Raw genomic sequence first — 16905 nt, 5'->3', positions numbered from 1 at the left:
ATTGTCTAATTCCAAACCATTCAGACATGTGTACAGTTAGATGACATTTAGATTAATACAAATTCCAGGAATATCATAAATTGAAATACATTTATATGATTGAGTTATTTGGTTCTGTCCTTTTCCATGTATCTTGTAGATGGAGATCAGCCAAATTGGGTATTACTTAAATAATTGTAATAACAAATATTGTTATCATTATGATTATTGTGTTTAGAATAGCGAATGTTTATTTTATAAAAGCAGATATTATATATTACATATGATAATAACATATATTATATAGTACATATAATAATAACATATTATTACTATTAATAATGATAATAGTATTCTTTAAAAATTATGTTACATTCCTGATTAGAACATTTTACTGTGTTATTGGTTGGTGTATTACAGTACTAGTTTAAACTGCTAAAACTGCTAAACTAGTGTATGCTACTGTTCAGGCATCTTGGCAAGGACTTAGCAAGTAGGCTTAGCAAATAGCTTGTGTGTTCCCATGCATATCAGAATCAATGTCTCCTTGTTTTCATTAACAAGGTAAGTCGTCTTAATGAGTGTTTTGCAAAGAAATCTTATTTCTTTGCTGTCAAAATCTATGATGTGCAAATGTGAATTGTTTTTTTGTATGTATTTCTAAATCTATAACGGTAAATGATTAACCGACGTAGGCCTTATATTTTTTAATGTATATGAAGAAGAAATATGACATTTATTTCCATTTTGTTTCTCAAAATAGAACTTGAATTGTATTTCTCTGTTCTAGTTTTTATGGGATCCAAAGAAGTACAGTTTTCCCCTCATATTTTTTAGTCCGTCCGTTACGTTTCTTCTGAATTTCAACCAAGACCTTTTCATCTTCGATTTTGGCTTCTCTGATGTGTCCCCGCTGGTGCCTCCGTATTTGGTCGCAAGGCCTGGGCTTGTGTTACGTCATAACGGCATCCCTCTGCGTGTGTGTGTGTGTGTGTGTGTGTGTGTGTGTGTGTGTGTGTGTGTGTGTGGGGTCTCAGGCCGTGACTCTGCAGCCTGTTTTTTCCCAATCCGACAGGTTGGAGCCAGCTCGCTGCCATGCACTGCGTCATGCTTCCGGACCTCCTGGGCCTGGACAAGTTCCGCCCCCCGCTGCTGGAGATGCTGGCCCGCCGGTGGCAGGACCGCTGCCTGGAGGTGAGAGGGGCCGTGCGACCTTTGTGGGGGGGGATTATCTGATTTTTATAACGTCACATAACTGGGCAAGGTGCTCTGTTGCCAGTAAAAATCAGTAGTAGGATGAATGAAATACCAACAAGGTGGTTTCATATATCTGCACCATTTTCATAACCTGCATTCCTCACAGGGTTGCAAAATAGTGAGCCTGGCTAGCAAAATGAGCGTAGTTAATATGTGCTCTTACTTGAGTACAGGGGTACTCTTTTGTCGAAGAACGCAATTTGATGTAACTCCCCTCTACACACCACAACTCCGGATTGAAATACGTTCCTTCTGGACCGTCTGTCAGATGTTGCAGTGAAATGGAAGGCCCGTGTAGGTTTTACCTTCAAGTGCAGAAAAACCTCTCATAGTTTGAGCTGAAATACAGTTGTATTTGTGCTTATGCTCCAAGAAGTTTTTTTTTTCTTTTTTAGACATTTCACCTCGTACAGTTTATTGAAACATGAATACTGATGGGAATATTGCTGTATTTATAATACAATCTCGAACATTTTCACAGTCCTTGCAGGGAAAAGGTAATTTAGTTACAGCCTTTGTAGATAACAAGTGCTGTGTTTATTTCACTAAGCCTAGCTGCTTACCTAGTGCCAGATAGCACTGAAATTCAATTTTCTATTCGGCCTGAAAATCTGAAATACAAATATGGAGCAAATATGAAGTGTTACTTCTTTTTGTTTCTCAGAGTTCTTCATGTTATTTCCTCTTCAAATGAAATGGAAATGTATTGTAAAGGGACTGATAACATTGACTTAAATCATTTTATAAACCAGATGTATCTTTTGTGAGGATTAAGCTTTTGTGAGGTCTGCATTTCAAATGTTGTGTAACAGTATTGTATTATATTTTTAGAGTGAACCCATTTTTCTCGATCATTGCTGTTTCAGTGTCTGTTTTTTTTGCATAAAGAACCCATTCAGTCTCCTGTTCATAATTTGCCCTTTATAATAGTTCTGGCATAATGCCCTGGCAAGTCATACAGGCATGTGTAATATCTATGAATGCACTCACTAGTGCCAAGGGATTTTTATGTTAACCAGAGGACTGAAAGTCACTGGGCTTTTTTGTATTCAGTTAGACGTGTTTGCTGTGAAGCTACAGGTTAGCATAACTCACACTGCAGCTACTGTCATGTTCGGTGTATGGATTACCAAAAATGTTTACCTCAGTTCACCTCAGGAGAACAAGAATCACCCTCCCCCCGAAGCACCCAGCCCAGCTCAAAAGTTGACAGGCGGTTTACCTTCCCGATGTCCTGAGTCTTGTCCTCCCGTAGCAGACTTGTGCTGTGCACCGGGACACTCCACCCCCCACCCTGCCTGATGGCTGTCTCGCCTGCCGCCGCTGTGGCAGGCCCTCTCGGCGATAAATGAGCGGGCAGCCTCCGTTCGGGATCCGGGGCTGGGGCGCCAGGGAATCCGTCCAGTCCGCAGTTTCTAGTGGAAGTGTGCGCGGCGGCCTGGCGTGGCGGGGTCCAGGGCCCCCCTTCGCCTAATCAAGAGGGTCACAAGCGTGCTCCCTGAGAGACAGGCACCGGTTGCCAAGGAGTCTGCACCGGTCTTCGACCTTCTGCTTTTGTCACCGTTGCCAGTTCTGTCCCAGTTATGTCTTTAAATGTCGCTTTTGGCACACAGCGATTAATGAATAGGCAGGACAGTGTGCTGTCCACATCTCCAGGGGGGAAAAGGGTGAATTCAGCAAAGTAGCGCTAAGTAAGAAGTTTCGGCAGGTTCTACAACACTACAGCTGAGCCTACATTACCGTCGCTTTTCTTTCGTATTGTGTGTGCCATAACGTCAACTTAAGTGCATTTCCAAGCATCACTCAAAATTCCTGTGGTCGCTGGATTTTCTGGAAATCAGGCTAGACTAGAGGTGATGGGCGGAGAGGTGGACGCATAAGGATGCTTAGTGCTGGGGGATTGTGGGAGATGCCAGTCAGCTGCTACAGCTTTGCTTTGCACATATTTCACACTATCAACTGGAACCAAAATATGTTTTATTACTGCAACACTGAATGTGTTTATTAGTAGAACAATATCTGTGCTGGACCCTAAACGTGTTGATTAGCCAGACAGTATTTAGACCCTAAATGTGCTCATTAGCCAGACAGTATCCATGCTGTATCCTAAATGTGTTGAATTGCCAGGCAATATCTGTACTGAACTCTAAATGTGTTTCTTACTGGGACAGTATTTGTGCTGCACCCTGAATATGCTTCTTAGGGGAACAGTAATTATGATGGTCCCTAAATGTGCTTATTAGAGGGACGATTTCCGTGGTCTGCCCTAATTGTGTTTATAAGCTAGCCAGTGTCAATAGCGAATTCTAAATGTGTTTGTTAGCCAGCCTAACCAGACGGTGTCTGCTCTTACCCCGGATGCATTTATCTGATATGACCCTAAATACGCCATGCCCCCCCCCCTTCTCCCTCAGGTGCGAGAGGCGGCGCAGGCCCTGTTGCTGGCGGAGCTGCGCAGGATTGGTCAGTCGGGCAGGAAGGACACCATCGACATGTGGGCTCCGTACCTGCCGCAGTATGTGGACAGCGTTAGCTCCCGTAAGTATCCCAGGGGCCCCGGGGCTTGGGGGGGGGGGGGGTAGCTGAAGCTACCGTGAACCTGACAATCATAGTCTTCAGCTTACAGCCTGATGCCGAACCTCAGTGCAACCCAGCTGCACCCCCAACACAGATACAGAAGCACTAGATCAGACGCTACACTTCTCTGCGTCATATACTGCAGCAGCTATCTGCCGTGGTTTAAAGGGCCGCTCCTGTCCAGTACAACCTCTTAGCTCACGTATATACAGCATTACGCTCAGGGGAAAGCTCAGTCCGAATCTCTGGTTTGAATGGCCCCCGGCTGTGCTTTCAGTTCGGGGTCTGTTAGCTGTTTCCACTCCCAGATGCTATGCTGCATGGTACAGTGCTTCGCTCAGTTAGGCCTCGCTGTTAACTATAACATTCGCGTGAACACACGGCACCATGAATGACTCTTTAATAGCAACGCAAGCAAGTAATTAATAGTGAGACAAATTAATGAATAATTAACTTATTAATAGGGAGACAAAAGTAGAGACAATGTACAAAAATGGACCACATAAACGACTGTATCCGAGAGAAGGTAGGTCGATATTTGAATTCAGTCACACAGAGACAGGTGGGGGGTGGGGCAGGGGTAGGCAGGGCGCCTTGTATTTTTTTTTGCATACGGCACTGATACTGAATATGCGGAGAAGATCGTGTCACTGATACGGGGTGAGAGCCACTCTCTGCCTCGCTCCAGGTGTGACCTCTGTGAGGCGCTCCCGGTTTCAAGCTGCTGAATGACCGCTCAAACAGGTGAAACAAGAGTGCGTCCACCGACGACCGTATGACGGTGCTTAGGTCGCAGCACATTCAGCTCGGGGAAAAAAACAAAAGCATGACAGGAGAACTCCTGGGAGGCTAATGCGCGTCTCGAAGTGGCCAGACCACTCAAAGCATTAAGCAATTAGTCCCACCGTGGTCATTTCTCTGGCTGGCTATCAGGTTTTATTTACTGGCTAAACAAATTAGGCCCAAGTAATAAGCTAACTTGAGAGCAGACATGCCATTCTCCGCCAAAACATCGCTGTTCCGTCTGAATTGCCTGAATTTTACCAACATGAACTTTGCTGCACAAAGATCCCCTGTATGAGAGGTCGTGTTTGTTGGGGCTCATGGGTAATACTTCGGATGTCTGTGGACGTATGTGAGCTTATTGAGCTGGACTCCAGGGCGTTCGTGATCTCAATGAGTGCGGCTGTGGAAGGCCTTACTGGAACGATTGGAAGGGCGAGGGAGGACATACTGTAGAAGCTGGGACTGCAGATACAGGAAGTGACATGGGCACTGAGACAGGAAGCGCCCAGTCATTCTGTCCATTTTTTGTATTGTTGTTGTTGTTGTTGTTAAATGGTGTGACAGAAAGGCCAGAGTGGTACTGATTATAAATGGATTCCTAATGGGAAGCGTTTTGTCCGGGGGCTTTCAAAGAAGCCTCTTTACGAGAAACGAGCCTGCTAAGGAATGTTAACCCCTTGACACACGTCCCCCCCCGGAGACACAATCAACCATTTCGTTTGAAAAGACTCCCTTTTTTTGAGAATTGAACATTTCTCTTGCTTTGGGGGGTTGTCTCAGTGCGAGAAAGCGAGGGGGTTTTAAATGTTTGAAAAGTCTGAAGTTTCTTGTGGCTTTTATCTCAGGACTTTAATAATTGATGCGGACGGAGCGTTATTCCCGGGGGGGGGGTGGGGGGAGATCCTTTCCGGAGAGTGCAGCCCAGCCCGGGGTTTCAGTGAGCAGGGCTGAAAGGGCCGCATCTTTCCCGGCTTCTCCAACCCCCAACCCCCAACCCCCAACCCCCCCCACCCCCACTCCACCTGCAGACAAGTTCTGCTTAGAAAGCTCACTGTACCTTACCATGCGCCAACCCCCCCCCCCGCCACATTCCTGTTTATTCCTGGAACTGGACTTGCACGCTGTCAGTTACAGACCAGCGGAGCCCGCCGCCGCGATTGGGAAGCCGGCTCAGGGGAGCGGTTGCCGTGGCGACGGCCGCCGGTCAGCATTGCGTTACCGTGGGGGTGGAGGGGTGGGGGACGGTGACCTCGACGGGGGACGCAAGGTTGCGGGGTCGCCAGACCCCCTATTCCTTTGTTCGCCCGCCGTGGTTCTGTGCTCCGCTGCTCGCATCGTCCTGGGACAGGTCCCGAAAGGTACGGGGCGGGGTGGGGGGCTCGGTGCACCCTGTGCACGGACGGGTATTATACGGAACATGCAAATTGTGGGTGTCGTTTCACAGCTTTCAGTGTTTAGCCTTTGTATCCTTTTGCTTGCCTCCTTGTGACCCAAGTCTGAAACCCTACTTTCACGTGCCCTACCTCGTGCTTTCATTCTCACACTCACACACACACACACGCGCGCAAAGTCACACACTCTCAGTTTCTCGTACCGTGTCGCAGACTGCCTCTCCCAGATCAGCCGTCCGCCCGCCCCGTCACGCTCACGCCAGCGACACGCGGCGCACGGCCCGGCCCCTACACGCAACACGCCTTCACACGGCCGCGATGATCGATGGAAGCCTTATCAGTATAAATCAATAGCAATTATGTGTTTGCCTTCCTGTCCCACCACCAGGTGGGAAGGCGGTCACCGCCACTCATCTTTTTATCTGCTTTCGAGATTATCTTAAACATAACTGCACACAATTAATTTGTCTTACTTAACAAAATTCTTATGTGTCTCCTATTTTTTAACCAGTGTAATTTTCTCTCCTACAAGGAATCTATAGAGACAATGAAAAAAAAAAAAAACATTCATTTGAAAATGGAGAAGCTGAATTTGATACGTTCTTACTCCGTTTGTTTCTTTGTCATGTTATGAATGAAAGGGGTTGAGGCTCAGAAACGTCCCTCTATAATTAAAACATTATGGAAGGATTCGGGCCTCTCGTTCCAGTCAGCTTTGGTGCGAATTATAGATCAAGGCTCCTCTCCCCGGCTCTGGGCCGGCCTCCTCTGGGACCGGGGAGCTTGCTGCGGTGCTGTGCGGCGGGCCGGCCGAGAGTCTCTCGGGGAAGCAGGACAGCACCGGCCCCTCTGATGTCTGCACCCCCCCCGTCGATAACGGGCCGGCCGGCTTTGAAGGAACGTATTCAGCGGGGAAATGAGGAACAAGTGAGAACTCGGGAGGTTAAAAATAAAAACGGAGCGCAAGCCCCCCCACCCCCCACCCCCCCCCGCCGGCATTCTTGCGTTCCGTGTTCCTACATGCTTGTTACCTGTGCTTCAGGAATAGGTACGTTGGGTATGCGTTTTAACAGTTTTGTGACAGTGTAACAGGTCCTTAAAATGGGCTTTAGCTGGTTACGTTAAGCATTTCTATGCTCTTGTCCCTCTCATGATTGATTCCATCACCCCAGTCCTTCCTCTTTACCTTATTACCTTATCTTATTCCTGGCTTAGCATGGTTTCTGTCTCAGTTTTCAGTTGAAGTAAATAAATAAAATGACTAAATAAACAATTGTACTTAACTGGTAATGTGGAGTGCCTTTCCTGAATACTGGGACAGATTTACAAGTGCAGAATAAGGGCCTGCAATACCTAGTCCAGATTGATTTACTGGTACCATGTAAAAAGTCTGTAATTACGTGTACTGTCTGCTTCATAGGTACTGCAAGTCTGTAGTTCTCATGGGGTTTTTTTCCTGCTTGAAGCTCTGTGCAGTACATGCAGTTTAGCATTTTCATGATTGTGCGTTTCCCTATCATGAAAAGCTTAGTGGTGCTCAGTGCTGTGTACCGTACCTGACAGACCTATAGATCTGTAAGCAAATATTTAAATAACTGACCTTTTTCAGGTCTGCATGTCTGGGGAAAAATGCCGCATTTACCAGAAGAGAGAGATAGATAGATAGATAGATAGATAGATATGTACTTTATTAATCCCAGTGGGAAATTAAGTTATCCAGCTGCTCGCTGACATACAGTACATTCATAATAAAAACCATAATACAACCATTAAAAGTGCGGAAGTGCAAAATAAATAAATAAATAAATAAACAGATAAAAACAGTGAACAGTACATGGGTAAAAGACACAGTGCATGGTTAAAAAGACTAAAAAGTTAGATGACTAAAAGACTACACAGAATTCTTGTGAGGATTTTCTGAATTGGTAGCATATTAGCAGGGCTGAGAACACTAACTGCCACTTAACTCTTTGGAATTCTGTTTAATTGAGTGCCATTTACTTAAAGAGCACAGGGGGCACAAGGGCTCCCTGCGAAAATGATCAATACTGTATCTTACAATAACCATTTAACAGAAGTGCCTAATTGTAGTTTGAAAATAATCCGTAAATAATATGTAAAGTGTAAAATTATACAATTATGAGATGGTTTTAATAAGAAAGTAAATACTCCTTGAAAATGTAATGTGTCCTTGTAACTGATTGGAAAGACTTGGCTGGATGTTCCTTGTTTTATCGCACCTGTGGCCTTGAGCGCTGAAGCCGTAGATTGAGAGGACTGTTTTGTAGGTGTCCGTGAGTTATTCCTCCACAGAGCAGATGTGCTGCAGCCGGGCCTGTCGTCCGAGCTGAGGGGAGAGGGGAGAGGAGACGGTGTCTGAAAGGCCTGCGGCGGGAGGTGCGCTCGGCCCAGCGGGCCCTCTGAGCGAGAGCAGGTGCGCGGGCCTCTTTGTCTGCGGCTCGGAGGGGGCCCGTCACCCCTTAACCAGATCAGAGAGCGCCTCGCTCCCCTGGCCGAACCCGGGGAGAGAGGGGGCGAGAGAGAGAGCGGGAGACGGAGGAGGGTAACGGAGTTGGTTAACCTTGACTGTTTCCCCGCTTCAAGGTTACCGTTCAGAATATATAAGGTCTTGTAATATGAGACTGGACACCGTGCGGCTGAGGAGATGACACCTTTATAGAGAGAAAGACTTTAGCCTGAGTGGTCAGGGTGGGGTGTCAGGGAGGAGTGGGGGGTGATGGGGCAGGATGTGGGGCAACACAAAGGTATGCTGTCTCAGTCACAGTACTTTTACAGAGGTGTTTTGTTCCACATTCGTTTTGCGCTCATTTTCTCAAAAGGTCACAGGTTCCCCCCAACATGGTCAGGTTGCGTTTTTCAGGCAGAGACGGCCAGAACAGGAATTTTACTCCTCAGAAGCAGTTTCCAGCTGGGCTACGTTCTGTTCCACCGGCTGGTGGTTTGGTAACATCCTCATCCTGACACGTTCCTTGTTTGGCAGAGTGGGACTGTGTGTGTGTGGGGGGGGGTGGGGGGGATGGGGGGTTTACCCCGTACTTCATGAATACAGCCTCCCATGAAGTTCGGTCCCTCATTACGGCACGCATCAAAAACTCACCCGAAAGGCAGCTGGCGCCGCTTTGAGCTCACTGAATGGGCAGATTTGGGCCCCTTTATTCCCACCTCAACTCAGGCTGCAGCTAGATGGAAATAAGCGGGGGGAAAGATTTTGGGTAGCGTGCACCTCCCTTTACCCTCCCCCTTTAAAACCGGCTTCTATTAATCCCATGTAGTCCGGCTCTGATCTGGACCATTATTTTTTTTTCTTTGCGTGCTGCATTACAAATTGCCACATTTGGGCCCGCCAGTGTATCGCCGCAGAAACGAGGAGGACGCGTCCTCGTGCGAGGCCCCCACTCGATCCCCTCCCACGGCACATCATGACAGCGCTATTACAAAAGCGGTCGGAGGCCTCGGGTTTTAGGAGGGGTCTGTTGTGAAAGGAGCGTGTGGTTAAGATGAGCGTGTGGCAGTAGGTTAGCTTCACGTCGCTCGCGGCCGGAGTCCTGTATGCAAACCGCTTCCTTTCAGAGCCTTGCGGATAGTCTGTCCGAGGACACCCGGCGAACGTTTCCTCCCCCCCCTTCCCCTTCCCCTTTTCGTTTTCTGCGCCTCTTTTTTTCTTTTCCTCTCCCTTCCTCTCTTTCCTTTGTATTTGTGTGCCTGTGTGTGTTTTGGTGGGTGTGAGAAAGCAGACAGCCTGTATGTGTAATGCAATTGGGGAGCAGGCCTTGGATCGATAAGCTTGGTGTGAGGGGAATTAATGTGAGCCAGCTCTTCTGTCTATCATAGTGAGAGAGGGGAAGAGAGAGGGAGGGAGGGAGGGAGAGTGAAAGGAAGGGAGAGAAGTGGCTGAAAACTGGGCCAGAGATGTGTGCGTTTCCAACGTGGCGTGTTTGCTCTCCTTAAAACGGGTTTCTCAAGCAAATAAACCGAAATGAACCCCCCCCCCCCCCTCAGACCACCGTCACTATTAAACCTCATCAGTGCATTCCTGCACCGTCCCGCCCGCAGAGGCCCTGGTGCTCATTTCGTGCGAGCTTGTCTGACGCCTCTGTGATGCGACCGACCCCCCCACCCCCCCATGTGATATATGGGCCTCTCCCGTGAGACAGGTGGAAACTGAGCTTATTGCCTTCCAACGGCCAAGACAAAGCACAAAGTTGGTTTGAGCGAACAGCCCAGCGTTTTTTCCAAATAAATGCTGACTGAGGTGAGCAATTCTTCATCTTTTCTTTTTTTTTTTTCTCTTTTCCCACTTCAGCCTGTGCCGGGGAAGAGGAGGAAAAAAATCATAATGGAAAATAAATTAAAAAAATAATTGTTGTATTGCTTTTGAAAAATGAGCCTCCTGATGAAAAACAAAGAGAAATCCATACGCGGCGCGCGCTGTAATACTCTGACACGGCCACTGAAGGAGCAAATGAAGAAATCTCCAACTGTGCAGATGCTTTACCTCAGAGGCGGTCATTTGAGTCTTCTCCGAGATGTGATCAAAATGACCGTTGTTCCTTTTTCCCCCTCCTAGAATTAACTCTGCTTTATTCTATGCTGTGATCCTGTCGTAAATGTTGGGGTCGTTTTTTTTCTCCCGCTGGCGGTTTTTCTTAAAAGGATCACTTTGTTCCTGGGTGCTAATAAATGCTATTATGTAACATAGACTGTGAGAAGGTGTTATGTAAACTGCATTTAGCGCCTGTAGCGGTCGTATCTACCTCATAAGCGCAGCATATCACTATGAGTAATCAGAAGACAGAGTTTTGAATGCACTCACGGTGCTTGTTTCTTTCCATTTGTTTTACGCTGTATTCTTCAGCAGGCTTAGCGGCTTCAGCTTCACTCATCCTTCAACCTTCAATGAGGGAAAATAAGCTGTTTAAATTTTAAATGCTCATTTGTAATTAAGTAGCCAGTGTGCCAAAGGGTTCAGCTGTCAGCAGAATGGAAAAAATAGTGAAATGTGGAAAAAAGGGCTGGTGTAGAAATGAGCTCGCGGGTCTTAGGAATTATGTGATGTGTTTACAAAGGCTGGTCGTGGTCTGGCGGTGCCGGGGTTTTTCGTGAAGAGCTGAGCCGTGACCCGCCTCCACCCTCAGTAGCCGCGGCCACCGCTCAGCTGAGCAGCATGTCTCCCCCGTGGGCTTTTTTTTTTTTGTGCCGCGGTGAGAAGCGAAGCTCATTTCATGCCCTACCTGAATCATACGCGCCCTCTGACCCCCCTGCTCTGTTGGGCTGAAAGGCCTGAGGACCTGGAGCGAGGCAGCGTGGGAGTACCCACAGCGCCCCCCCCCCGCCACACCACCGACCCGAAACAAAAAGCCGCTGCGCTTCCAGTCGAGCCCGAGCGAGACCTCTGACGCAAACGCCGGCTTCCGTGCCGTGTGGCCACGCCGGAGCGGCGGCCATGTCTGTTGAGGGCTGTGCCGTGTCAATAGCCATTCCGCAGAGCATCGGGAAGGCGGCTGTTCTCCGTCTGTCCTGCCTGCTGAACCAGGTGAAGCGGCCCTGCCTGTAACCAGACACTCACAGAACAAGGCCTCTTCTCTCTATCTGTCCCTATCTATCTCTTTCTATCCTGTCTATCCCTGTTTACTATTTTAAAAAGGAATCTACACTAGTTTAGCGCTTACCTCAGTATCTTACTGACTCTTGTAATACTCTTCGATAACTACTTTTAGCATAGTGATGGATAAGAGCTGCTAAATCTGCTAAATGACATAATGTAAAGTAAGGAGCAGAGAGGATAGGTGGTTTCCTCTGTGCCCACTGCTTTCCGGGCCTGCTGCGTTGCCACAGAGATGGACCGCCACCCCTCATCACTTCGGCACAACCTGTACCCCCCCCCGCTGGGCATGGGGTCGCAGGGTGGGGTCAGACAGGCCTGCGCAGACAGGCGGAGGGAGGGGCGGACGACTCGGGCGGTTAAATCCTGCTGCGGGCGAGCGTTTCTCCGAGAGCAGCGGGGGGTCGATTCTATAAACTGGAAGCCCCCTCCGCTCCAGGGAACGCGTGGTCTCATGACCTGGTCCTAGCAGCGTGGAGCATGCATTCCAGATAACATCGGAGAGCTCATCTCGATCACAGCGGGGGAACCCCCGTGTGCGGAGATCACCCTGAATCGGCAGCAAAGCTCTCCCTGAAACCTGGTGTGATAACTCACCCCGAAACCAAGCAGCAGGGCTCGCCCTGAAACCATTCCAGACTCTCTCCCATAGAAATAGTTGAAAATATCCTATCCACAAGAACATCTGAAAGTATAGTCATGAGTATGTGGGACGGCAGTGTAGCATAGTGGTTAAGGAGCAGGAGCAGGACTCGTAACCGAAAGGTTGCCGGTTCGATCCCCACTGGGACACTGCTGCTGTGCCCTTGGGCAAGGTACTTAACCCACAATTTCCCCAGTAAATATCCAGCTGTATAAATGGATAACATTGTAAAGAACTGTAACCTATGTAAGTCGCTTTGGATAAAAGCGTCTGCCAAATGAATAAATGTAAATGAGTATAAGTCTGTGCTTAGAACGATTCATGTTTAACTTGATTCAGTACATGAATTTAATCCACAATTTTATGTAATATTTGGGAGCATGTATCCCTGTGAAACATCGGTTGTACTGTTAAACACCTGCACGGTCCTTTGAATACCTATGCAGTCCTATAAATACGTGCTAACTATCAATGCATGTTTCAAGAGGTGGGCTTTTGTTGCTCTGTGGTGGAGGAGGCGGGGGGAGAGGGGGGGGCCACCCTCTGCATGCTGGACGTGCAGAGTTTAAACAGGAACCTTTCCCGAAAGAGGAGTGGCGCGTGCCGGGGGCCCCGGGGGTTAACAAGGCCGGGTCGAAGCCGTGTGTCATCCCTGACACCGAGCGCTTGACCTTGCAAGAGGCCTTTTCTGTTCCCGCTGCAGAGCACTGAGTTATGGGCTCCCCCTGCTCCACTGCATAGGCCATGGGAGGGGGTGGGTGTGTGTGTGTGTGTGTGTGCGTGTGCATGCCTGCATGTGTGGGGAGTTTTTAAATGCAGAGGAGCGTTTCTCTTCACTGACGCACTCCATCACAGTCACTCTGACCAAGAATTTGAGAATTCTGAATTGGCCTGTTTTAACTGCCACACGTGCGACTCTTCATTTGTTTTGTAAGTGACAGGCGTTTCGGTTTTTCTGACTAAAATGGAGATTTCAGAATCTGAATTCATAGTCTTGGAACCTGATGAATTCGCCACCTTTAAATTTTTTAGAAAACCATCTTGTAATTTATTCAAAGTAGTTATTCATATCATGACTTCACCTCTATGCTAATCACATGTCATGTACTGTATCTCCTTAAACAGAGCCTAATTTGTCTTAAAAAGGTTGTTAACCTTGTTAAAAAAAATTAGCATTAGCAAATAAACTGGATTTTCATCACATATGAATAATTGTTTTGCATAGTATCTGTAAAAGTGTGTGATTGTGGTTTGGAGTGACTTGTTCTGTTTAATTTCAACTTTTAACAGCACTTAATTTCAACTTGCATCAGAACTGACCATTTTGATTTATCTTTGATAATAATGTTGCGGTGGGTTTGATTCTGACTTAACCGGGGCCCCGTGGTTTTGAGTATTTTAAGACCATGGTCAACGGGTACCATACTGTTGTCATACATAATGTTTTTTTAATGAGGGGGTCATGTGGTTTGACATGTGTGCACAAACCTACAAGACTGTCCTGCTCAGATCCCCCTGGGAATTAAACTCACAAACCAGCCCGGCATGAAAGCCCCTAGAAACAAAATGTACAAGCTGTTCCTGCATAGATACCCCTGAGAATCATACGTCTGAATCCTTCCTGCATTCCCCTCGGAATCAAATGCATGAATCTTCCTGCATAAGATACCCAAAGGGTCAAATGTACAAATCCTTCCTGCACAGGTACCCATGGGAATCATATGTATGAGTCCATTCTGCATCGTTTTCCCTGGGAATCAAAATGCATGAATCCCTCCTGCATAGATACCTCAATGAATCAAATGTACACTATGTATCCTTCCTGCATTGATACATGTGGGAATCAAACACACAAATCCCTCCTGCGTAGATACCCCAGAGAATCAAATGTACAATACATGTCCTTCCTACATAGATTCCCCTGGGAATCATTCTATATGCAGTCTCCTGTCTCTGCCTTAGACCTCCTCCACCACTGTTCTCACTTACTGTGTGTGGAGGGGGGACACCCAAACTCCTCCTCATCCAGTCTCTCTGTGAGGCAGTCGGGCCCGGCATTTTACCTCTGTACTCAGAGTAGACTGCTCCAGTACCACAAAACGCTGTTTTACCCTTACGAGGTGTACTTTGTGAGTGGGGGGGGGAACAATTTCTCTTTAAATATGTCACTGGTCAATGGTGGGGTTAATTGAAACATAAAGGAACGTGTTCTCTGGGAGACTGGGATTAATCAATCTGATCCTCCGCTTGCTAACACCCTCACTTCATCAAATGTAATTGGACCAAAGTTGTCGATATGGCAACAGAAGTGCCCGAGTGAGCGTATGGGGGCCAGAGGAGGGGGAGTTTGGGGGTCCGTCCGGACGTCTCCGTTTCGTTTTAAGAACCTCATGTTTAAGAACGTCCTGCTTTTTTAAGTGCCTGCTTTGCATACGAAGAACCGCTAAAGCACAGGAAAAAATATTTTCAAATTGAAAAGGGAGGACTAATTTTGTAATGAGGACAAAGCAGAGATTAGCTCGTTCCCAGCTTTAAGTATGTGCCGTGCACAAAGCAGCATTGATTAATTTGCCTGGTTCTAATGAAAAGCTTATTTTAATTGGTAATTCTAGGATAAGGGCTAAATTAGCCCGCTGAATAAAAATGGGTGTAATCTTGAAGGGTTACGGGCTAATAAAGCATCTCTCTTAAACAAACCACTGGCGAGCCTTCATACCAAAAGGATGGCCTGAATAAGCTACTTAACAAGGACACGAGGACAAATGGAAAATTAGCGCTGTGTGTTATTCGCATTAGCAGGCTCTACTCTTCCTCGTTTGATCGAGCGTTGGCGCTACCTGAACTCTCCCGATTTGTCATTGGACGGCTGGTTTCCCTGTTGACACGAATTGTTTGTGATGTCATTGCAGCAGGAGCAGCCACGGAGGCCGCCCAGCCGGCCCCTCCCCCGCCCGAACCCCAGCCCGTCGAAACCAAGGCCCCGGAGGAGGAGATGGACGTCACCGACGATGACATCACCGCTGGTAAGTGACGTCTTAGCCCCTCCCACCCCGAGAAGTAAGGAGGCCGTTTCGCTCCTACCGTGCTGTGTTTAATGAATTCCAAATTTACCCCTTTCTGGTAATGGAAAGTAATTGATGTTTTTGAGTCACTGCAAAACTGAAGATGCAAAATACTGTTTGTAAATTCTTTTCTAGGAATTTTCAGGAGTTTTATCGTGCAGCCCAATCATAATGTTTGATACTATTACAATTCAGTTTGAAAATGTTTGAAAACCATGTTTGAAAACCATGAAATCATTGAAGCCACATTCTTAATGCACGGTCATTTGAATGGTCAGGGGCCATTTTATCTAGTTGGATGAGACACAGACTGTGACACTCAGATCCAAGCTGCAGTACGCTTAAAACTATCTATCAGCTGTTGTACTAGGATATACAGTAATGCAGTAAACTGTGTAACATTTATGTGTGTTTGCCATGTGTTGCCGATACCTTTGGTTTGCCCACTGGCTTTGATAAGCTTTGTGTAAACGGAGGCGAGTTATTGCTTTGTTTTGCAAACATGAACTACAGTCTATGAACAGCGTTACGCTTGTATTGTAACTGTACAAGTTAAAAAAAATGCCCGTTCCTCCCCCTTGCAGTCGTTCTGTGACACTGTTGGGCTTGCTTGCCATTATCTGACAAAAGCCCTTCCTCCTCCAGAGGACTGTAAAGTTTGATGTGAAAGTGTAAGGAGTCACACCGCGCGTATATATCACCGGGAGCAGTGAGGGATCGCGGCGCGGCGCGGCTGTCATCTCTGAACGAGCGGCGAGCGCGTTCGCGATCCCCCTGAGCTGCGTGGGGGAGTAATTAAGAACTTGTAAAACAAACGCTTATATCGCGCGCCACGAGCTCGGTTTGAGCCATTATGGATCCGATCGGACTATGGATCGCGAGACACTTGCAAACGTCTCGCTTTAAAGATGCGAGTGCGGCCGGCATCGGGGGCCGGGGGTGAGCGGCGCTGTTTTCGCAGGTGACAGATTTGTCTGGCGGACGTGCGCCTCTCAAGCAGGGAGGGGCCTGGCATTGGCTTGCGAGTTGTCACCTGCTGTTTTCTGACTGAGGGCTCCGTGCCTTCGAAGCACATGCTAAAATCGTAAGTGAGGGACAAATCTATGACAAAAGGCGATTTACACGTGAGCCTAATGAACATCAGTGTGCTGAGCGCACAAAGCCTATTTGGCACTCTGTTTCATTGTGAAACGGTATCTGTTTAGGCTCAAAAGGAAACAGCCGGGATTGCCGCTGCTAGCATTAGCTGATGAGCGACATTTATCTTGAGGACTTGTGCTCTCATTACCCTGATAATGCTTTCCAGACTCTCCTTATTTCTGCAAATCTGTAGACCGTTCCTTGCAAGTGTGAAACAATGGAATCCCGAAGACTTGAGGTTGAGAAACGCTGTTGTTCATCTGCATGTTAGCGTCTGCCTTTCACAGGTCATTAGCTTGGCACAGAGGGAACTTAGTGAGTTGCGGAGAGGGGATTTTAGGGGCGTGGCCTCATGGAAGGGGGTGGGCCAGGGGGCCTAATGACCTCCCATGGCGCACTCAGAGCCACTCCGCCCAAAACTCTTCCTGTGCAGGGAAAGCCCGTTTT

The 16905-nt window shown here is 47.5% G+C and overlaps 1 protein-coding gene across 3 annotated transcripts in view; it reads left to right on the top strand.

Moving 5' to 3' along the window:
• The window catches only part of LOC118777620 (WD repeat-containing protein 7), a 162226-nt gene that overhangs the window by 47639 nt on the left and 97682 nt on the right, over positions 1-16905 (top strand). For all 3 annotated transcript variants that reach the window (XM_036528717.1, XM_036528716.1, XM_036528719.1), the window contains 3 exons: positions 1055-1173; positions 3651-3774; positions 15166-15279. In XM_036528717.1, coding sequence (XP_036384610.1) covers positions 1055-1173; positions 3651-3774; positions 15166-15279 — 357 coding nt within the window. The remainder of the gene's footprint in view (positions 1-1054; positions 1174-3650; positions 3775-15165; positions 15280-16905) is intronic.

The sequence above is a fragment of the Megalops cyprinoides genome, chromosome 5, assembly GCF_013368585.1.
Source record: "Megalops cyprinoides isolate fMegCyp1 chromosome 5, fMegCyp1.pri, whole genome shotgun sequence".
Classification (NCBI taxonomy): Eukaryota; Metazoa; Chordata; class Actinopteri; order Elopiformes; family Megalopidae; genus Megalops; species Megalops cyprinoides.
The sequence above is the reverse complement of the archived record's forward strand: the minus strand, read 5'-3'. Positions and strand labels throughout refer to the sequence as shown.